The sequence below is a fragment of the Delphinus delphis genome, chromosome 2 (assembly GCF_949987515.2).
Source record: "Delphinus delphis chromosome 2, mDelDel1.2, whole genome shotgun sequence".
Classification (NCBI taxonomy): Eukaryota; Metazoa; Chordata; class Mammalia; order Artiodactyla; family Delphinidae; genus Delphinus; species Delphinus delphis.
The window spans coordinates 46,200,712-46,224,757 of NC_082684.1; the positions used below are offsets into that span (position 1 = coordinate 46,200,712).

General features: G+C 37.7%; 1 protein-coding gene across 1 annotated transcript in view; it reads left to right on the forward strand.

Annotated features, from left to right (window-relative positions):
- The window catches only part of WDHD1 (WD repeat and HMG-box DNA binding protein 1), an 88,521-nt gene that overhangs the window by 34,009 nt on the left and 30,466 nt on the right, over positions 1 to 24,046 (forward strand). Inside the window, exons 17-26 of the mRNA XM_060003446.1 lie at positions 9,152 to 9,266; positions 10,135 to 10,266; positions 12,321 to 12,544; positions 12,629 to 12,747; positions 12,938 to 12,994; positions 15,437 to 15,480; positions 15,912 to 16,082; positions 16,706 to 16,836; positions 18,559 to 18,697; positions 21,587 to 23,086. Of these exons, the coding sequence (XP_059859429.1) occupies positions 9,152 to 9,266; positions 10,135 to 10,266; positions 12,321 to 12,544; positions 12,629 to 12,747; positions 12,938 to 12,994; positions 15,437 to 15,480; positions 15,912 to 16,082; positions 16,706 to 16,836; positions 18,559 to 18,697; positions 21,587 to 21,787 (1,333 nt within the window). The 3' untranslated portion in view covers positions 21,788 to 23,086. The remainder of the gene's footprint in view (positions 1 to 9,151; positions 9,267 to 10,134; positions 10,267 to 12,320; positions 12,545 to 12,628; positions 12,748 to 12,937; positions 12,995 to 15,436; positions 15,481 to 15,911; positions 16,083 to 16,705; positions 16,837 to 18,558; positions 18,698 to 21,586; positions 23,087 to 24,046) is intronic.

Sequence of the window (24,046 nt, forward strand, 5' to 3'; positions counted from 1 at the left end):
TCACTAAATTAGGAATTTGTTTACATTCACTTTGAAGTTTTCAACCAGTTGCTTGACTTGGAACCTATTGAGCAAAATAGAAACTAAGGGAATTCCCTGGAGGTCCAGTGGTTAGGACTCTGCGCTTCCACTGCAGGGGGCATGGTTTTAATCCCTGGTCGGAGAACTAAGATCCTGCAAGCCGAGCTGCATGGCCTAAAAAAAAAGAAAAGAAAACAATTTTATTAGTGTGACTAGCATTATTTCAGCCAGATAGGGAGGGGAGTTTGGGGTAAACATCACATTTCATCTTTTATTATAGCCTTTTATTTTAAACTTTGATTTAGAATTGAATATATAATTTAGTTGCTTTTTGAGATTTTTAGCTTAATTATTGTTATAGGGGAGTGGGCTAGTAGAAATTTAGTAGTTGACTGCGAGTGTAGAATTCTCAGTACATATAGTCTCTATTCAGTATTGTGTTGAGTATTTACCTCTTTTTTGACACCAGATATCTTCTTGGTCTAAAAGACTGTCAGTGACATTGGACAGATACTTGGTGAACAAAGAAGTCTCTGCTTTCATGGAGCTTATAGTCTGACTGGGGAGACAGATAACAGAAACAACGAAATATTAATTACTATTAGAATAAATACTACCCATTAATCTGAGCAGACCCATGATAAAGAATAACAGAAGAGCATTTTCTAGATAGTATGGTCATAGAAGACTCTTTTTTTTTAATAAATTTATGTATTTATTTATTTATTTTTGGCTGCATTGGGTCTTCGTTGCTGCGTACGAGCTTTCTCTAGTTGTAGTAAGTGGGGGCTACACTTCGTTGTGGTGCACAGGCTCTAGGCTTGCGGGCTCAGTAGCTGTGGCACATGGCTCAGTAGTTGTGGCTTGCGGGCTGTAGAGCGCAGGCTTAGTAGTTATAGTGCACGGGCTTAGTTGCTCCGCAGCATGTGAGATCTTCCTGGACCAGGGCTCGAACCCGTGTTCCCTGAATTGGCAGGTGGATTCTTAACCACTGCGCCACCAGGGAAGTCCCAGTCATAGAAGACTCTTAATGGAGGTAGTATTTAGAATGAAACCTGGTGGCCAAGGGGGTCTGTTATGGAAGAATGGATTGGAAAGCAATCCATGAAGAGTAAACAGCATGTACAAAGGCTGTGAGTTCAGAAAGAACTTGGTGTGTTTGAGGAATTAAAAGGATGTAAACATGGCTGGAGTACAAAGAAGCAAGAGGTAGCAGGGAATATAAATCCAAGTTGGTATCAGTAAGTTAGACATAGGCTGCATTATAGGCCATGATAGAGAAGTTTGGATTTTCTTTGAAGTATAACAAGAAGTCATTCAAGTGTTTTATCCAGGGGAATGATATAATCTGATTTACACTATAAAAAGAAAAATGTATGTGGTAAATGGATTGGCAAGGGTAGGACTGGAAGCAGAGAGACCAATTTTTCAACCAGGGGTTTTTCCACTCTTCTGGGGATGTTTAGAAATGTGGGGTATTGTTTTTAGTTGTCACAAGGATTAGGACTTACTCTATCATTCGGAGTAGGCTGGAACTAGTGTGGGGAAGTGGAAATGAAGAGAAGCAAATTCAAGATAGAAACAGGATTTGCTGGTAGTTTGGGGGTTGGGAATGAGAGAAGAATCAATGACACCTACATTTCTAGTTAAAGCTGCTAGATAAAGAGTTGTACCATTTATAGAAATAAGGAAGATAAAAATGAATACTCTCTTGGGTGTGTTAAGCCTGCACAATATCCAAAGGAAGATATCAAGAAGGTATTGGGGGCTTCCCTGGTGAAGCAGTGGTTAAGAATCCGCCTGCCAATGCAGGAGACATGGGTTTGGGCCCTAGTCTGGGAAGATCCCACGTGCCACAGAGCAACTAAGGCCGTGCGCCACAACTACTGAGCCTGCTCTCTAGAGCCCGCCAGCTACAACTATTGAGCCTGCATGCCACAACTACTGAAGCCCACGCACCTAGAGCCCGTGCTCCACAACAAGAGAAGCCTCCGCAATGAGAAGCCTGCGCACCACAACAAAGAGTAGCCCCCGCTCACTGCAACCAGAGAAAAGCCCGCTCGCAGCAACGAAGACCCAAAATGACCAAAAATAAATTAATTAATTTAAAAAAAGAAAAGAAAGAGAAAATGCTTAAGTTTAAAAAGAAAAAAAAAGGAAGGTATTGGAATATATGATTCAAACTCAGAAATTTTGGCTGGTTATATACATTTGGGAATCATCAGATTATAGAAGGTATATAAAGTTATAGTAATAAATGAGAAGAAAGAGACAAAAGGTCTCAGTCCAACCCCAAAGAAATTCCAGCATTTAGAGGTCAGTTATTGGAGTAGAAGCTTTTGAATGAGAAAAAGGAAGATTAACTAAGCAATTAAGAGAAAAATCTCCTGAAGAGGGTCATGTCATAGAAACTATAAGTGGAGACTATTTCAAGAAGCAATAATCAGAAAGTGAAATTAAAATGGCTTTCAAATATATGAAAAGATGATTGATGTCACTTGCAGTAAGATTAAACACAAATGAGAACTAAAAAGAGATTTCTCTTTTTACCTATTAAATTAGAAAAATCTGAAAATTTGACAACACTCTTAGCTGGTGAGGCTGTGGGGAAATAACCACGTTTATGTATTGCTGATGGGAGTGTAAGTTGGTCACAATCCCTGTGGAAGGCAATTTGTCAAGAACTATCAGAATTAGAAATGCATATGCCCTTTGATCCAGTGAATCTGTCTTTAGGATTTATCCTTCTGAAAAACTAGTACTTGCTATTTGAAGTATAATCCATGGAAAAGAACACATATAATAAATGTTGGCAAGGGTGTGGAGAAAAGGGAACCCACATATACTGTTGTTGGGAATGTAAATTGGTACAGCCACTGTGGAGAACAGTATGGAAGTTTCTTAAAAAGCTAAAAATAAACCCAGAAATGACGCAGAAATTCCACTGCTGGGTATATATCTGAAGAAAACCAAAAACACTAAGTGGACAAGATTCATGCATCCCCGTGTTCGTAGCAGCGTTATTTACAGTTGTCAAGTTACGGAAGCAACCTAAGTGTCCATCAACTGCTGAATGGATAAAGAAGATGTGGTATATATACATGATTTTTTTTTTTTTGCAGTACGCGGGCCTCTCACTGTTGTGGCTTTTCCCGTTGCAGAGCACAGGCTCCGGACGCGCAGGCTCAGCGGCCATGGCTCACAGGCCCAGCCGCTCCGCGGCATGTGGGATCTTGCCGGACCAGGGCACGAACCTCTGTCCCCTGCATCGGCAGGTGGACTCTCAACCATTGCGCCACCAGGGAAGCCCTATATGATTTTTTAAAAGATATTTTATCAGGTGTAATGAGAGGGAAGAAGATAGGTGCAAATGCAGATAGATTTAGTGGATGAAAGGTGACAGGAATTCTTGTCTGATGCCTTCTGTTTTGGTGGCAGATTTTGAAGCAAGATAGAGGGTATTTTTGAAGGCATTGGTTGGCAGTGTGGATGTTTGAGAAGACATAGTCTTCTTAAAGAATATGAAATTGAGCTTAGTAGAAAATCATAGAGGAATTGCTCGTTATTATTTCTGTATGTCGTGTGTTTTCAGAGTCTCCAGATAGTCCATTATTGACATATTTAGTATCAGAAGGAATTTATTAAACTTTTAAAAAATTCTAATTAAGTTTTGGCTGCGTTGGGTCTCTGTTGCTGCACACGGGCTTTTCTCTAGTTGAGGCAAGCGGGGGCTACTCTTCATTGCACTTCACAGGCTTCTCATTGTGGTGGCTTCTCTTGTTGCAGAACACAGGCTCTAGGCACTCGGGCTTCAGTAGTTGTGGCTCGCGGGCTCTAGAGCACAGGCTCAGCAGTTGTGGTGCACGGGCTTAGTTGCTCTGCAGCATGTGGGATCTTCCAGGACCAGGGCTCAAACCCGTGTCCCCTGTATTGGCAGGCAGATTCTTAACCACTGCACCACCGAGGAAGTCCCTAGTTAACTGTTTCTAACAGTTCTCAGAGTGTAGGTTGTTCTCAGGGATATTTTTACATGTCTGTTTCCAGGAATCAAGTTTTTAGTAACTTGAATGAAAGAATTCATATTTTATCTTAATCAGAGGTTTAGTTTTTAACCTAGAAGGATTTTTACTGTTCCATCTAATGTTTATTCAAGTAAGATGATTCATTTTGTTTGTTAATATTATTATCTTAAGGAAGTACATGAAGTTATTCATTTGCAATGAATAATTTTGGTTTTTCATTTAATATTAAAACTATTTTATCAAGTTCAATTTTTACACCCCCTAATAATTTGTACAGCTGGCTTTTTTTTCTTACTTGCTTTATAGTTAAGATCTGTGAAGTTTTAACTCTCATTAAAAGACATGATAATTACAGCTGGTAACATTTAACTTAAATTCAACATGGGAGGGCTTCCCTGGTGGCTCAGTGGTTAAGAATCCGCCTGCCAGTGCAGGGGACATGGGTTCAAGCCATGGCCCGGGAAGATCCCACATGCCACGGAGCAACTAAGCCCATGTGCCACAGCTACTGAGCCTCCGCTCTGAAGCCCGTGAGCCACAACTACTGAAGCCTGCACGCCTAGAGCCCGTGCTCTGCAGCAGGAGAAGCCACCGCAATGGGAAGGCCGTGCACCACAACAAAGAGTAGCCCCTGCTCACCACAACTAGAGAAAGCCCGCATGCAGTAACGAAGACCCAACGCAGCCAAAAATAAATTAATTAATTAAAAAAATTTTCAACATGGGATAAAAAAAATAATGGACTCTAAATTACAGTTTTTAGACTTGGAAGGATTTTAGAAATTGTCTAGGCCAGTGGCTCCTGACATTTTTAAGCATAAGAGTCCTTTTATATGTCAAAGCATTTCATGAACTACAGATGATAGCAGCTTGTACAGTGAGTATCAGTTGATAGAGAAAATCCATAAGAGCAGGAAGTTTCTATAGACCTAAAGATTATATTTGAACCTAAATTTGTATTATAAGTTACATCATGTACATGCATGTGAAAATTCTAGTACATAAAGTGGAAACTCTTTTATTCATTCTGCAGACAGTTCATGGTGCCCTTGTGAATGCATGGTCATTTTGCAATAGCTCAGCAGCCGTACAGGGATAAAAAAAATGAGAACCACCAGTTTCTTTTGGTCTAGTTCCTGTGCTCTGCCTTTACTCCTGGTCCTTTTCCCCAATTTTTACAGGTGAGAAAACTGAGGCCCAAAAAGATTAAGTAACTTGGGATCACACAGCTAGTTAGTAGCAAAAAAGTTCTTATATTTTCTCTTGAAATACAGGAACAGTGGAAGTTGAGTTGATAAATAGATTGAAAGAATAAACTTATTCCTTAAGGACTGGCTTATTCTAGGGGAATAATTGAATTACGGAGGGGAATCTCATACAGCTGACGTTTGAAACACTGAGAAGATGATGCTGAAAAATACATGTACTTGTATATACTGTGATAAATTGATCAGAATGTTTTTCATTTTTTCCTGGCTTTATTCTGGAAGAATCAACTTGAATAAGAATGTTTTTCAAAGATTGGAAGTTACATTTCTCATTATGGCCTACTGCGCTTCTCATACCAGCTTTCCTTACATGTAGTCACACGTAGAGGATGGTTAATTTCCTTTCTATTGTTAGAGAGGTCCGTGAAAGCCCAGGGAAGAAAACTGTACAACCATCTTTAGTAGCCTGCTGCTGTGTTTAATGAGACTTAATTATCCTTGCTATCAAGAAATTTATTCTTGGGCTTCCCTGGTGGCACAGTGGTTGAGAGTCCGCCTGCTGATGCAGGGGACACGGGTTCATGCCCCGGTCTGGGAAGATCCCACATGCCGCGGAGCAGCTAGGCCCGTGAGCCTGTGCTCCGCACCGGGAGAGGCCACAACAGTGAGAGGCCCGTGTACCGAAAAAAAAAAAAAAGAAATTCATTCTTATATTTATTTAAATCTCACACTTCCGTTTGCTCTCAGTGTTCATGGTAAAGATAGCAAACCACTTGCTCCTCTGGAAAGGCAGCATTTCATAATGGTCCAGTGCTGGAGCCTGCTGCAGTATCCTGTGCTCACTGTGTAGCTCACTGTGTAGCCCTGGCCATGACATTTAGACTCTCTGTGCCTCTGTTTCCTCATTTCTAAAACCAGGATGAAGCTAGTACCCATCTCACAGAACTACTGTGAAGATGAAGTGTTGTAGGAGTACTTAGAACAGTGCCTGGCCCTTAGTGAGTGTTCATTGAATGTCAGTTGTTAATAACAACAGTAGTTTTCTTACCGTCACTACTTTAAGGCCTTGTATTTCATGGTTAATGATTATCTGTTTCTATAATCTTTCCATTTAAAATACATTTTCTAACCCAGATTCAGCAGTATTTATGCTTTCTTTTTGGTGAGGAAATACATTTTGTTAAAAATAATTTAAAATAATTTTTTTAAAAATAATTTTTAAAAAATTCATTTGAATCAGTACAAAACACCTGCCTTTAATTACTGATGTGTAGCATATCTGATTTCCTACCTCTGTTTGAAATGAACTTCAGTTTAGCAGAAATTGTCTTTATGGTTTCCTCTGAAGATTTTTTTTATTGTCACCATTGGTTAATACATAACTGAGAGTTTACTAATTTTCGTGCCACAATCTAATTTGCTTTCTACAAACATCAGTGTTCCTTTTCTCTTTAGTTTAGTTTTGTTTTTTACCTTATTCTGCTTTATTTTTTGATATTAGAACATATTTATTTAACGATATTTTATGCAGGCACTTCATATCAGGCATTCTCTTTGGTTTTTAAAAACTCTTAAGAGTTATTTAATGCCCTTGAAAACAGACTTTTTTTTGCAAGTTATGTTCATTTAACAAAGCATTTGCTAAAAGTACTGACTACATGTCCTATGCTACATGAAGATAAATTGGGCCAGCAGCCTGGAAGAGTTGGCTGGTAAAATCATTATCTACTCCTGAGTCAGTGCTCTAAAAGAGTTAAATCCCCTCGAACACTGAAAAGAGTCCCATGCAACACAGATGACAAGCAAAACTCACTAACTCTTAGAAACTTATTCTGGACATTGGCCCCCGTTTTCTCCAGTTTGATATTTTTCAACTCTTTAATATAAGAGAACAAATTTTTTGATTTGTTTGGAAAGGAATTGAAGTAATTTTGTCTCCTTAGTAAACTGTGGTTTATTTTTTCACATTTTATCCTCCGAATGGTTTAGCCACAGTTTCCAGGAAACTCATTCATTGTAGGCAGAACCCATCAAATTAGCAGTCAAATGAGTTTGTTTTTTCCTCTTCTTCCATGAAAGAGATATCTAACAGAGAAAAGGTCATTTTACTTCAAGTCTTTAAAGCTAAGAAAAGGATAAGAAATGTGAATTGGTGCTATGCTTTGATGTAAATGTGGCTTTAAAAAAGCTATTAGTAAAATCCTTATCAATTTTTCTTTATGATAATCTCTTACTATGACTAAATAAAGTATTCGAGTTGTAAAATGTTTTTAAACAGAGTCTAAGTCACTTTATAGAAAAAAGAATGTTGGGCTTCCCTGGTGGCGCAGTGGTTGAGAGTCCGCCTGCCGATGTAGGGGACACGGGTTCGTGCCCCGGTCCGGGAAGATCCCACATGCCGCGGAGCGGCTGGGCCCGTGAGCCATGGCCGCTGAGCCTGCGCGTCTGGAGCCTGTGCTCCGCAACGGGGGAGGCCCGCATACAGCAAAAAAAAAGAAAAAAGAATGTTAAGGCAATTAAGATTACTCCCAATGTTCCTCCTAGTTTTGTTAATGTACATATATGCATATGTAATTGCACTCGTCCTTTCTGAATGCACATGTTCTGTCTTCCGTTTTGCATGACTAAAATGGTTTTGTGAATAGGTGCATAACAATTACTACAAGAGGTTTTTCAAATGCTCAGTATTCACATTGCCACCTCATACTATGTGGTGAAAACCACTGATTTATGTGAAATCATAAAAGGGGAGGAGGTAGAAAGAAATGAGGATTTATGTTAAAAAATATTGTAACTCTAAAAACATGTTTGTTTTTATTATATTTTCGCAAAAAGAAGGAAAGGGAGTATTTAAATCTTACTAGAAAGGGAGCCTATGTAATATTCCTGGGTAATGCCACTTATTTATTTTTTAACTATTCTAGTGGACATTTGATAATATTAGAAGATATTTATGAAAAAAATTTTAAACCTAAGGGCCTAATTTCTACTTAGTATTTTCCTTCAAGAAAGTCATAACTTAAAGCCCTGATTAAAAGGCTGTATTACCGGATGGCTGTTAGTAAGCATTGAACAAGGGTGTATGTTTTTTAAATGACTTTATGAAAGTTAGAAAATTTGTCTATAGTACTTAGAGTGTGTAATTATGTTTTTCTTATGAATAATTTGGAGTAAATACATTAAAAGAATATTCTGCATGTATAAATCACTCTGATGAATGGATACTTTTTAATTCATAAATTGCATTAGTACTCAATCCTGATGGGCATATATGAGTGCCTTACATATTCTAGTCAGAAAAGTCCTTGCCAAGGGAACTATTACCGCATAAGGCAACCCTTCATTTAGCAGAGCAGATGTACAGTATAACCCTTTTATAATGATAATGGATTTTCTGCTTCACTCTCACCAATATCTAATAATAAACACTTATTGGACATTTCACCCTCTTTTTCTCTTATATGACACTTTCTACCAACAGTACCAATATTTCCAAACTGAAGAATGAAAGTGAATATGCTTTATCAGCATTTTATCTTAGGGCGATCTGTTTTATAATATGGATCCCATGACAAGTGTTTATGGCACAATTTCTGTATTTTGGAAGTGGGCATTTTGCTAAGGAAAATCTGAAAAGAGCTGATTTCACTTTTAGTGATTGTTAATTTAATAAAGCTGATGTGAGGAGGGATTTTTGAAGTCCTTGAAGTACATGGAGGGATAATTTTGATACTTAATCAGGCCTAAAGTACTTTTTTAAAAGAGGAATCTTTTGTATATTATTAAGCCAGCTATTGGAATATTATTATTCCAAGTTACTAACTTTTGGAAAATTTATAATGTAGCAGTTTTTATGATATTTTGGAAAGTTTTTATGGTGAGACTGTTTCTTTCCTGACAGGTGTATTCCTTGCAAAGGTTCCCGATTTCCTCCCACCCTTCCACGCCCTGCTGTAGCTGTATTACCCTTTAAGCTTCCTTACTGTCAGACTGCCACAGAGAAAGGACAAATGGAGGTATGCACAAATCTTACCTTGACACTCTGAGTTTGATAATACCCTGCCTGTGACACAGACATTTAAAATTATTCTGATGACCGGTGTTGAGTATTCATTACTTTATAATTAAAGAAATAGCAGTAGCTGTGAGGGAGGAGGGCTGCTTCCAGGGACTTTATCTAAGAGGTAAATGGGTGTGACTGTCAGGGCCTCCCTAGGGTAAGGCGCTCACTCTCGGGCTTGGACAAGTGCCTAAGAGGACAATGCCTTCATGAATTTTGTACCCTTAGGTGCCAGGCTTGCCTCACCTTACTCCTAGCCCTGCGTCATCAAAAGTCATTCGATATCTTGCAGTTAGTTATTCTAAACAAGAAACAAATCAGCTTATAAAAATCTAGTTTACCAAGTTCTCTGAGCATCAACTATGATAGCTAGGAAACTTTAAAATGCTATATACAGTTGACCCTTGAAGAACATGGGATTGAACTGCGTGGGTCCATTTATAGATGGGTTTTTTTCAGTAGTAAATACTACAGTACAGCACCATGCAAGATTGGTTGAATCTGAGGGTGCCGAACCTCAGATATGGAGGAACCGCATATATATGGAGGGCTGACTATAAGTTATATGCAGATTTTCAACTACACAGAGGGTAGGCACCTCTACCTGCTACATTGTTCAAAGGTCACTGTATTTCCCTTTTTTTTTTTTTAAGGATAGAAGATAAAGTCAAGCCATAATATCACATTAGAATTGTAAAATAAGCTGTAGAAAGGAATATTTCAAAAAATATTTTATTCAGAAACTGGTGTCATATGATAAATGTTTAACACTTGCGTGGTATTCAGCTGATAGTTGGCTCTAAGCAGTTTTTCCACTTTTGCAGGAACAGTACTGGCGTTCAGTTATGTTTCACAACCACCTTGATTATTTAGCTAAAAATGGTTATGAATATGAAGCGAGCACTAAAAATCAAGCAATAAAAGAACAACAGGAACTTTTGATGAAAATGCTTGCGGTGAGTAAAATAAGTATAGTGGGGAAGAAAAGTTAATTTTTTTTCTCCAGGTTGAATTTCTTAATGGTATGTGAATGAGCACCAGGTTCCACAACCTAGAATTCCTAAGTTGTATCTGGTGGTGTTTTTCTCCCTTAAAAGTTCTGTTTTCCAGTTCACGTTGCAGATGAAATATTTACGACATTGCCTTGTATCTAACATCATAGGAAGAAATAAACTCTTCTGGTGCTACCTCCCTGTTTTGTTTTTGCCGACTGGTCTGTGTTTTAATAGGCCCTGTAGGTGATTCAGATGCTTATTAATAAAGTTGGAGGACTGGCCCTAGCTCCTGCTCTTATCATGTGCAGCAAATAAAGTTTGAGTGTAGACTTTTAGGTCTGCAGGCTGAGCAGCCTTAAGAACTTTGATCAGGCTTTTAGACACGCCTGCCTTTTGTTATCCTCTTAGGTAAAAGTTTGTCTGTAGCCAGTGACCAGGTTTGGTCCCCTGGATATTTACATACATTTATCTTTAGAGGTAAAAAACTTTTAGAAACATAAGATTCATAAGTTTGTGTCCTCATTCCAGGTTGGCTTATGAGGAGGAGTATAATGTAATTTCTTCTGTGCTCTTCTTGCACTAGACTGTAAACACCTTGAGGGCAGTGACCATGTCCTGTTCACTAATGTATGCCAGGCACTGATGTAGTGTCTGATACATAGTGCACCTCAGTATTTCCTAAGAGAGTAAATGGCCCAGACTTTCCATTTTAAAGTTGAGGAAAAAAACTTCTGAGGGCAAAGTGATATCTGAGACCACAGAGCTTATTGTAACTTGTCTCCAAAAGGTGATATTCACTACTGTCACCTCTATGCAACACTGCCTTGCATTTAGTATTAAAGAAATTTAATTAGTTTACTATAGAGTAAGTTTTGTTCCATTCACAAAGTCCCATTTGTACACCAACATGAACTAGTAACCTTTTTATTTTCTACAACATATGTAAGGAAACATGTTTGATTTATTTACCATTTAGCCTTAGAGGAGCTTTTCCGCTGGAGTGCAGTGTTCCTCAGCAGGGTGCTAGTAGCATCCTGTTAGTTCTTTAGCATTCCTGCCCCCAGGCAAATGCCCATAGTTCCACCTAATTACTGGGAAAACCATACTATCATTTCCAAATGCCCTCTGAGGCAGAGTACTACCCTGATTGAGAAGTACTGCTTACAGATAAGTGATTCTGGAAAACTTGAGAAGGACATGCAGGTAAATATCTAAAGCATCTATGCTGATGAATCAGACTTGACATGTCTAAGTAACAAAGTAATACTTCTGTGAATTATGAGACCTTTAGTAGTCTTCAAAATATTAGTTTTCCTCACATTGTACTTCAGTTGCCTCACTTAGAGTCGTCAAAATTCATACCAAAAGAAAAAGTCATGATAAATGAATGTTTTTCATTTTATATTGTAAGTATAAAAAATAGAGCAAGAAAAAGGAGGTTGTTTGCTAATTTGGAAGTTGTATAACTGTTTCTGGTAGTTAGAGATCATAGACAATCATACTTAAAAAGCTAATGGGTAAATCTATTTGCCCACCCACATTCACTTAGTAGCATTTGTGTGCCAATTCTAGGCAAAGTAATAACAAATCATTTACAATTTATTCTTTCTTTCAATTTGCTACCCTGTTTTGTGAGTGCAGGTGATGGAATGGGCAGGAAAACAAATTTAGGAGAACCATTTTTGAATTTTTAAATAAATCTCTTACTCTCCTTGCAATCAATAACTTGAAATGATATGTCATATTTCATTGTTGATTGTGAAATGCACCAGTATTTTACTTATTTAAGTCACTAAGACAGAAAGAAATGCTTCCATTTAAACTGACTCACCATCAGTTGTAAGATGGTTCTCAACTTCAGAGACAGATGTTAAAATGTGTAAAAATGTGCCTCTTAGAATTAGGGATACAATATCTAGAAGACTTTTCTCAGTTCTACTAGTGGTATCATTCTTTTATTTTTAAAAAGTTTTACTCAGCATAATTTGACTTTTTCCCCCCTTTTTTTCCTTTAGCTTTCTTGTAAACTGGAGCGGGAATTTCGTTGTGTGGAACTTGCTGATCTAATGACTCAAAATGCTGTGAATTTAGCCATTAAATATGCTGCTCGTTCTCGGAGATTAATTTTGGCCCAGAGACTTAGTGAACTGGCTGTAGAGAAAGCAGCAGAATCGGCAGCCACCCAAGCTGAAGAAGAGGAAGAAGAAGAAGAGGATTTCAAAAAAAAGTTGAATGCTGGGTAAGAAATGTTTGAGTTTTACCATCCTGAATATTGACTTGGTCTTTTTATAGCCCTTTATTGAATAATATCATTGTCTTTTAGTTACAGTAATACTCCTACAGAGTGGAGTCAGCCAAGGCTCAGAAATCAAGTTGAAGAAGATTCAGAGGATACTGGAGAAGCTGATGATATAGAAGAAAAACCAGAAATACATAAACATGGTAAGATAACATCTTGAAGGCAGTTGAAAGATGAGATGTGTCATGTGTGTGACTTCTCCCCTTTTACTTGGCTGAGGGAAATTGAATACCCATACTTTTTCAAGACATCTTTCCTGTCTGATTGTTGATTACAGAAGATGACTTTATCTTCCCATTTACATTGTATTGTTTTATCTTAATTATTCTGTAGGAGAAAACCCGTTTTTCAAAAGTGTAAATTCCTCTGATATGCCAGCTATTAAGTCAGGTAAGAAAATTTGGATTTTGTAATATCGAGAAAATTTTGAAGTAGTCTTTACAGTGATACATCTACTCAAATACACCTTACTCTTCAGGGCCTGTTTTGTTGTTGTTGTTTTTAATCAGAAATGTTTGTGAAACAGTGGTCATTTAACAAATACTTATTAAATGCCTATTTTGTGTCTAGTATTTGCCTGGGGTGGGGGGCTACAGTGGTCAAGTAGACATGCATGTTTGATCCCTGAATAAACATTATAGTACCAGCTGGCTTTTAAAAGTATACATATATATATGTTTGATTTTAATATACTTTTACATGTGTACAGATTATTGAAAGAGCATATAACAGGTAGCTGTAATCTAGTGAGTGGTGGGGGATGGTTTGGGACCCCAAGGAAGGCCTCATGGAATGTTTATTTATTTTATTTTATTTATTTATTTATTTGTGGTACGCGGGCCTCTCACTGTTGTGGCCTCTCCCATTGTGGAGCACAGGCTCCGGACGCGCAGGCTCAGCAGCCATGGCTCATGGGCCTAGCTGCTCTGCGGCATGTGGGATCTTCCCAGACCGGGGCACGAACCCGTGTCCCCTGCATCAGCAGGCCGACTCTCAACCACTGCGCCACCAGGGAAGCCCTATTTTACTTTTTAAATTTATTTTTGGCTGCACTGGGTCTTCATTGCTGTACGTGGGCTTTCTCTAGTTGCGGCGAGCGGGGGCTGCTCTTCCTTGTGCGCGGGCTTCTTATTGCGGTCGCTTCTCTTGTTGTGGAGCACGGGCTCTAGGCCCGCGGGCTTCAGTAGATGTGGCACACGGGCTTAGTAGTTGTGGCGCAGGGGCTTAGTTGCTCTGCAGCCTGTGGCATCTTCCCAGACCAGGGCTGTAACCCGTGTCCCCTGCATTGGCAGGCAGATTCTTAACCACTGCGCCACCAGGGAAGCTGCCACGTGGAATGTTTAAAGCAGAGATCTAAAGGATGAATGAGTCAGCCAGGCAAAGATGGGTGGGAGCAGAAGCAGAAGAAAAGCATGTGGGCTTAAGGAACAGCATGTGTGAAGACTATAAGAGAGGCTTGAAGAGCACAGAGAGCAAAGAGGAAGTGGTGCTGAATGGTTTTGGAGCAATGAGCAGGAGCCGAACCTTGCAGATCCATGTAGGCCATGGTAGGATTTGGACCTTTATTCTGAGGTTGCTGGGAGGCTGTTGTAGGTTTCAGTGAGGGGCAGAGTATGGCACACTGTGAAGAGGAGGACTGCGTATAAGGAGACTTCTGAGGTAGTCCCAAGTGAGATTGAATAGACTGGGGTGGTGGTGATTGCTGGTAGAAAGCATGGGAGGAATTGAAGAGGTGTTTCTGAAGATGATATAGAGAGGATGGAAGTTCAGGATGTGAAGAATAACTGTCAGTTTCTGGCTTGAGTACTTGAGTGAATGATGGTGCCACTTACAGAGTCAGGAAACACTAGGAAAACGTGGGTTTAGATAGGAGGACGATGAATTACTATTGGCTGTTCAGGAAAGTATCTCTGGGATGGAGATTTAAGTGAAAATTGTTGACCTAAGTATAGCAGTTTAAACCATGGGTATGGGTGAGTGAGCACTGGGGGAGGATCAAAGTGAGGAGAAAAATGAGGTTAGGCCTAGAGAGGAGGAGGACGAACCATCAAAAGAAAGTGAGGAAGGAGGTAAGCCAGGGAATGCGGTATCTCAGAAGTCAAAGGGGAGATAGTATCAAGAAGAAAGGAGCACTCCGCTATGTGGAATGCTGTTGAGAGGTCACACAAGGTGATGGCTGGAAAAGATCCACCAGTTTTGGCTGCATAGGGTTTACTGAGTTCTTAGCAAGGGCAGATTCTGCAGGGTAGTAGGGCTGGAAGCCATGTATTGGATGGAGGAGCATGTGAACAGTGAGGAAATGGGAATAGCTGTGTAGACAACTCTTGAGAAATTTGGCTGCTTAGGGGAGGTGAGGGAGAATTATGTGGGGGGCGAGAAGGGGATGTGGCAGAGAGCGTGTTTGGTTTTTGTTTCTTTAAGTTGGGAAACTTGAGCCAATAAAGAAGGAAAAGTCAAAGATGACACGTGTAACCATTGATAACACAGGTTTCTTGAAAAGCAGGAGTGGGTGGGATCTAGAGCATTTGTAGAGGAATTATTAACTAGCTAAAATAAGGCACCATTCTTCCCTGGTAACAGGAGAAAAGAAGAGATCTCTACATATTGTATCTGTCTATTTCATAGTGGCAAATTGGGATAGTTCCCATCATCTAATAGCTTTTATTTTGTCTTAGAAATAGGAAGGAGTTCATATATAGTTATTAATAGTTTTAAAGTTGCAAAGTACATTATTTTCATATAATACAGATTAAAATATTCCATAATTCTTATAGAAGTCATAAGTCTTCTGAGTTTTACCACTATTAAGTGAGGGTTTCTTTCTTACGAAAGGTGCAGTTACCTCTAGCAACCAAGGACGAATAAACCCCTTCAAGGTAAACTCTTTCCAGTGATGTTTTCTATTATTTAAATACATTTCCATACAGAGAAATATTTCCAAACTACCAGACGACCCTCCCCAGACTTAAGAGGCATTAAAGACTGCAACAGATTAAATTTTAAAATATTTAAGTAAGTAAATATTTTAAAATAAACAAAGATGAAAGCAGCACTAGTTCCTGCTTGGACCAGGAGTTACATTTTCTGCTTATCTTCTGAGAACCTACAGTTTTGAAGGTTTTCAAAACTTGGGGATGTGGTATTTGGGAATATGCGCATCAGTCTTAATTTGGATTATACCAAATATATTCATTTCCGAAGGCGAGACTACAATACAAACTTAACAGAAATTTAAAGGAAAAATAAATCTCTTGGCATTTTTTTTTCTTCTTTAAACATTAAATGCTAATATTAGTTTGCTTTGTAGGTATCAGGCAATTCCAAAGAGCCATCCATTTCAGTGAATTCAGTACGTTCAACTAATATTTTAGACAATATGAACAAATCATCCAAGAAATCTACTGCACTTAATCGAGCTACAAATTATGAAAAGTCTCCAGTTATAAAGCCTCTGGTTCCAAAACCAAAGTCTAAGCAGGTATGATTTCACCTGCCCCCATCTGCAGTACACAACTCATAGTCTGTCTGTCTTACTTTAGTTTTGTTCACTCTTTCGGGTATGAGACAGGAGGCTCCAGTTGTTTATAAGTGATTGTCTAGTGAGGGCAATGGTTCTCAATTCTGGTTTTGCATCAGAATCACTTTTTAAAAATATGTAGACCCAGGACAGGGACTCATGCATCTATCTGTATTTTTTTTCATTTTCCAAATGGTTCTGATGCATGTCCCTATTTAATGACAGCTGGTTTAGTACCTAGCCCTAATCTTTCCTTGTTTTGTATTCTGATTTTGCCTCCCAGATTGTGTCCCAGTTTTGGTATTTTATCACAGATTTGTCATCAGTAAAATAGACCTATCATTTATAATTTCCATTTCATATAATTTTATTCATCTAGAATACATGAAATTTGAGGTACAGTTTTTTGGGGTTTTGTGTGTGTGTTTATACATGTTTATTTTCAACAGAGAACCTCTCGGGACTTCACATGTTGGTGTAAGAATTCTAAATAATTATATTTCTCCACATTTTTCAAAATTCGCTTGTAACATATAAAATCATACTAGATTTTGTTGCGGTGTTCATTATGTTTGTTTTTACAGGCATCTGCAGCATCCTTCTTCCGGAAAAGAACTTCCCAAGCTGATAGGACTGAGGAAGTAAAAGAAGAAAATCCTAAAAATCCATCATCTGAAACCCCAGCTATGTGTCCTCAAAACACTGAAAACCAAAGGTCAGTACATAGAGAAATTTAGTGGTCTCAAGATGTAGTATTCCAGTAAAAGGCATACAGAAGTAGCAATACAAAATTATGTGGCCCTATTATTCATTCATGTAAATAATACATTGGCACAGGTAGTAGGCATTCTGAACACTTGTAACTTTAGGGAAGCCACAAATATTGATTAATGTCTATTTATATTACTTATTAAAGTATGCTTTGATAAACTGCATACATGTTTTAAATTGTGGATACGTTTTGCTGGGACACTATATTTTATAATTAGTTCATTTTTTCATTTGTTTGTTTTCAAATCGTTAGTATAGTTACATGGGAGAAACACAGTCAAAAGATAGAAAGAGATTTGTGATGAAGAGTAAATCTTTTCCCTACCCACCCAGTTTCCCCTCCACAAATAGTCACTGCACAAGTTTCTTATGTAGCCTTCTGGAAATATCCTATGCATGTACACTTAGATTTATCTGTTTTTTTTTAGTTTTACAGAAATGGTAGTGTACTCATTGTTCTGTGCCTTATTTTTTTCATTTAATAGCTTTTGCAGATGATTTCTTATTACTACATGAAGAGTTTCTTTAATCTTTTTACTTCCATTGAATGGCTATACCATAATTTATTTAGTTCTCTACTGGTGGACAAAAGGTAGTTGCTGGTCTTTTGCTAGTACAAATAGTAGTACAGTGAATAACTTTATATGAATATTATATACCTATAGCTGTAAGATGGATTCCTGTGTGGTTCAAGCTAATGTACAATTGTAATTTCGATAGATATTGCAAAGTTGTTCTGCATGGATGTTGTATTATTTTATACACCCCCAGCAATATGAGAGTTCCTATTTGTCCATATCCTGTTTGTCCACCAACTCCTTGTTACCAAATTTCTTGATCTCTTGTATGCTAGATTTATTTAAAATACATCAGCTAAATTGAAAAAGTCACCGTTTCATTTTTAGTGTTATGTATCTCATTTAACCAATATCTGATGTTAACCAATTTAATTTGAAGGGATAGCTGTGGTTTTTATTTTTTCCTATTTTGTTCTGAATTTAATTTAGATATTAAACAGTGAAATTTTTATTTAAGAAGATTCCATTTTTTATACTATCAACAGGCTATACAGAAAAAAAGTGCTCAGTAAATATTAAATGTTTGCATTAAATCTTCACTTGTGACCTAAAGACAGTTTATGTCAGAACTGAAATCTAATGAAACTGACAAGTATGCTGTGTCCATGCTTTACATAATAATGGTACAAGAAAGGACCCACACTCTCAGGTCAGCTGTGAGGGCAGGGGTGAGGAGCTTGAGAGAAGTCATGACGATTTCCAATAGCTGGTTTGGGAAATGGAGAAAGGCTACCAAAGATACATGGAAGGGTTATATTGGGCTAGAGGGGCGAAGTAGGATTGGAGACCTTGAGCCTGTCAACATTCATAAAAGAGTTGAAAGTTCAGAGTTTTGCTGCACTTGGAAAATACAAATGTGAGTAATCCCTTTGAATTGATCTTATAAAGGATTTTTTCAGCTCATTATTCCTGCAGTCTCTAGGCAGTTTTAAGTAATATGTAATTATGAATATTAACAAGTGTAATTAACTGTGTCTCTCTTACTTTATATATAGGTATGCTAATGGTTAATCACTAGCCTGAAAAATCATGAAGCACTTTTAAGACTGTCTTAATTATAAAATTTTTTTACATAACTGCTATTTTAGGCCAAAGACCGGGTTCCAGATGTGGCTGGAAGAAAACAGATGTAATATTTTGTCTGACAATCCTGACTTTTCAGATGAAGCAGACATAATAAAAGAAGGAATGGTTCGATTTAGAGTATTGTCAACTGAAGAAAGGAAGGTAAGTAAGGATAATTGTATTGAGAATGAGACTTTAGTGAATTCCCAGGGGTTTTTTTTGTTTTTTTTTTTAATTGGGGTATAGTTGTTTTACAGTGTTGTGTTAGTTTCTACTGTACAGCGAAGTGGAGTTCCCTGTGCTATACAGCAGATTCTTATTCGTTATCTGTTTTATACATATTAGTGTATATATATCAATCCCAATCTCCCAATTCATCCCCCCGCCCTCACTTTCCCCACTTGCTGTCCATACATTTGTTCTCTACATCTGTGTCTCTATTTCTGCCTTGCACACCAGTTCATCTGTACCATTTTTCCAGGTTCCACATATATGCATTAATATACGATATTTATTCTTCTCTTTCTGACTTACTTCACTCTGTATGACAATCTCTAGGTCCATCCACATCTCTATAAATAACCCAATTTCATTCATTTTTATGGTTGAGTAATATTCCATTGTATATAAGTACCACATCTTCTTTATCCATTCCTCTGTTGATGGACATTTAGGTTGCTTCCATGACCTGGCTATTGTAAATAGTGCTGCAGTGAACATAGGGGTGCATGTGTCTTTTTGAATTAGAGTTTTCTCTGGGTATATGCCCAGTAGTGGGATTGCTGGGTCATATGGTAATTCTATTTTTAATTTTTTAAGGAACCTCCATACTGTTCTCCATAGTGGCTGTGTCAGTTTACATTCCCACCAACAGTGCAAGAGAGTTCCCTTTTCTCCACACCCTCTCCGGCATTTGTTGTTTGTAGATTTTCTGATGATGCCCATTCTAACCTGTGTGAGGTGATACATCATTGTAGTTTTGATTTGCATGTCTCTAATAATTAGTGATGTTGAGCAGCTTTTCATGTGCTTCTTGGCAATCTGTATGTCTTCTTTGGAGAAATGTCTATTTAGGTCTTCTGCCCATTTTTTGAGTGGGTTGTTTGTTTTTTTGATATTGAGTTGCATGAGCTGTTTATATATTTTGGAGATTAATCCTTTGATTGTCCGTTGCTTCATTTGCAAATATTTTCGCCCATTCTGAGGATTGTCTTTTTGTCTTGTTTATAGTTTCCTTTGCTATACAAAAGCTTTTAAGATTCATTAGGTCCCATTTGTAAGGATAATTGTACTGAGATGGGGACTTCAGTGAATTCCCAGGTTTTAAAAATTCTTAAAGAAAGTGCCTTTTTCTGTTTTTAGAAATTGAATACATTCTGATAAACTCTTGGTGGAGAGGAAATACAACAAGCAAAATGTCAGCTTTGAACCTATGGATATGTAATAATTATTATTTAGTGCTGATGGTTAATTTTTTGGCAGATGTACTGCTTACATCTGTATAAGTTTCTGCATATTGTAAGTTAGGGGAATACCCCAAGAAAAAGTGCATTACTTATCAAAAGCAAAAAAGATTAATAAGTAAAAATGAAATTAATTCACATTTTTGGACTACTACTCTTAAAGTCCTTGTAAGCAGAATTTCTTAAAATGCTGTTTACTTACACATTGAATACTAAATGAGAATACTGCTTTGGGGGGAAAAATCTGGTGTTCTGTTCATGTGGAAATTAGGACAGGTGGCTTGTACCTATTGCTCCTCATGTCAGTTTCTGCCATGTGAAAGAAGGCTAAGAGCAGCTTTCTTTTGCAAGGGGAAGGATTGTGTGTGTTGTATCAATAAATCTCAGACTTCCCTTCCCTAGGAATGACTGCGTGCAGCATGGGCACCTTGTGACATAGTTACTTACTTTGATAAGCTGGTTTTTACGAATAAAACTAATGCAAAATTAGGAAGCTAGAAACTGGTCTTACCACCTCTAGCCTCCTTTAGAATCTCATTAGCATCTTTGTATTTCTCATTTTTTATAAGTATTTATAAAAGGATAAAAATTGTGAAGAATTAGATAAAATGACATCTGAATGAATAAGACCTTATTAGGAAAAGAGGAAGAGATTTGGCAAAAGTTGTGATTGTGTTCTTGAATACTTAAAAATGTAATCAATATTTTTAGTGTAAACCTTAAACATTTCTTAAATCCAGTCTGTTAATGTGAAAAATACTACAGGTCAAATGGTCCCATTTCAACAACAATGACTAGGAAGGAAAATAAAGTAGGAGGAGGAGGAATTGTTACAGATTAAAAGAGGTTTAAGAGGTAAATGAAATGAGTGAAGCTTGTTAGGTTCTTGCTTAGTGAGTGGAAACCAATCCCAAAAGAGTGTATACTGTATATAACGTTCCTGATATGACAAAGTGATGGGGATGAAGAACAGAGAACTGATTGCCAGGGGTTAGGGCCTGGGAGAGGAGTGGGGTGGGGCAACATGTGGGATCCTCATGCTTATGGAACTACTGTTCTGTATCCTGAATGTGGTGGTAAATACACAGCCTACAATAGAATTATACACACACACACAAACAAGTAGAAGTAAAAAAGGGGATTTTATCAATGTCAATATCCTAGTTGTAATAGCACACTACAGTTTTGCAAGATGCAACCATTGAGGGAAACTGAGTAAAGGGAACACGGTGGCTTTCTGTATTATTTCCTACAACTGCATGGAAATCTATAATAATGTTAAAAGGTTTTCTTTCTAAAAAAGTACCTGCAGTTATAGTGTTTTGCACTTAATATGCTTAAATACAAGCAGAGTTTAGATCGAAATATTATAGAGGTAGAATGTAAATTTTTTACCGTGCCCTGCAATTAAGTAATAAAAGATTTGTTTAAAAAAAAAAAAAGAACCCTTAATGATTAGTTTAACAATTCAAATGCTAATTATGCTGCTTTACATAAAGGAATGTTGCCTGCAAAAGCAACGAAATCTTGTCCTTCCTATTTCTTTGTTAGTGCCTAAAAACTTTTCTCCTGCAATATTTTTATAAAGGCATGGGCTGCCAAGGCCAAAGGAGGATCTGCAAGTGATGGAGCTGAAGAAAAGAAACGAAAACGTGTGGTCGATGATAGTCACGAAACTGAAAACCAGAAAGAAAAAACGAAGGAGAATCTGAATTTGCCTAAAAAGCAAAAACCTTTAGATCTTTCTACAAATCAGAAACTGTCAGCTTTTGCATTTAATCAGGAATAGAGTAGGGAAGTGTACTTAGGAAAGTAATGGATTTTTTACTCATCTTTGATGAATCTAGACCTTTTAAAAAAAATCTTTAGGAAACTCTTTATATATTTTTAAAAGAGTTTAAAGACTGCTATTTGTCTTTATAAGATACTGTAGTAATTCTATTGGTGTAGGTAGCAGGGCATCTGTAAAAACTATCATCTCTTCAGATTGCTCTGCCCCCAAATGGAGGGCCATTCAGAAGCATTGTGGTCATGGTCACTGACTGGAGGCCACTGTCATGTCCCATTGGAAGCTGATCTGTTTTTGTTTCTTACCTTAAAAATCATCAAAGCCAAGGTCTTAAAACCTCTGAACATTGAAGTACCTTGTAGGGTTTTTGTTCTTTGGTTCATGTCATGTACTGGGAAGTACTACAAAAGTCCTCTTCCCAAGTGTGCTACCATAGACTGCTCTCTATGTCTATACTGGCCCCAGGGGACCATGTTTTTTTTTTTTTAGTATGGGCCCTAAACATGTAAATAATTTTGTAGATGAGACCTTTTGTTTGTTTTGGCAGTTTCTTCACATATTACCTTTAATTATTTGTGTAGCCTTTTTTTTAAAATAAAATTTTCACATTTCCACATTTAGCTTGATATGGTCTTCACATTGTATTTCCATGAAATGGAAGTATTTCTAGAAAATATATTTTATATTTATTACCGTAATTTCTACCACCCCCCATCCTATTACACAGTATACACACAGAAGAGAATTGAAGATACTGTTTTGATAGCATTACAGCCCAGCGCGTAATGTGCTCCTTGTAAGCTACTCTGGTTATCAGCATCAGCAGTGCTTTTCTGAGCAAGTCTTTGAAGCCTTGATAAGAGAGTGGTTGAAGAGTAATGGAAAGTGTTTAACTCCTCTTTTATTTTGAACAAACAAGATTTAATTAAGTAGTTTATACATTTTTTGGTTAGTATTCTAAGCAGAACTTAATACAAATGCAGCCACTTAATGAGGGCAAAGTACAAGGGGTGAGGTTGGGGTAGAGGGATAGTAGTAAAATAAAATCAGGTGGCTCAAAATCTAGGGTAGTTTTATAGGTTGGAAGGAACAAAATATGTTGAAAATTTAGATGTATAGGAGCCAAAGGATATTCCTTGTCTCATGATGATTAAGGTTGCGAAGGAATACATTTCTGATTTTTTAGTTAGTACCTGGTATTGAGAAACATTGTAGCATAGAGGTTAGGAGCACAGATTTCAAAGCCGGACTACCTGGGCTCAAAGGACCACTGCAATACTACCAGCTAAATAACCTTGGGTAAGTTCTAGCCTTTGTCCACTCATCTGTAAAATGGGTATATTAATAGTAACTACTTTAGAGGGTTGTTCTGAGAATTAAATGAGGTAAAAGCACTACCTGGCACATAGTAATGTTTTATATACATATCAGCTATTGTTACTATGCTGTTGGCTGGTTCATCTTGCTTTGTCATTAGGTTTGATTCTGAATTAATTATGTATGAATTAATTTTGATTTCAAGATCCTGAAGGAAAAGTTTATTTATATTACTTTGGAAAGCATGTTTATAGACATGTATTTTGTTTTTACTTCCTCAACTTGCTTATTACCACAGTGTATAATACTTAAGGATATAATCCTTGAGTGTTATATTTCAGATCCATAGGAACCTGATAACACCAAGGATTTTCAAAAGGTTTTTTCTTTCTTTTGTTCCTTTGACCACGCCGTGCGGCATGCAGGATCTTAGTTCCCCGACCAGGGATCGAACCCATACCCCCTGGAGTGGAAGTGTGGAGTCTTAACCACTGGACCACCGGGAAGTCCCTGCAAAAGGTTTTTTTAATCTCCTACTTTTGTTTGGTTGAAGGAAGGTTTTTGTATTGACCTGGTTTAACTTACAAATCAGAACTTTGAAACCAAGAAATATCATACTTATTCCTTTTCTATATAATATTAAACTTCTTTTAAGAAAAAAAAATCTTTGGGACTTCCCTGGTGGTCCAGTGGGCAAGACTGCACACTCCCAATGCAGGGGGCCTGAGTTCAATCCCTGGTTGGGGAACTGAATCCCACATGCTGCAACTAAGAGTTCACATGCTGCAACTAAAATCTGGTGCAGCCAAATAAATAAATGTTAAAAAAAAAATTCCCCCAAAGTACCCTTTTTAGCCTTCCCCCCTGCCAAATCTAGGATTAATCAAGAATGTTGAATTGGGACTTCCCTGGTGGTTCAGTGGTTAAGAATCCGCCTGCCAA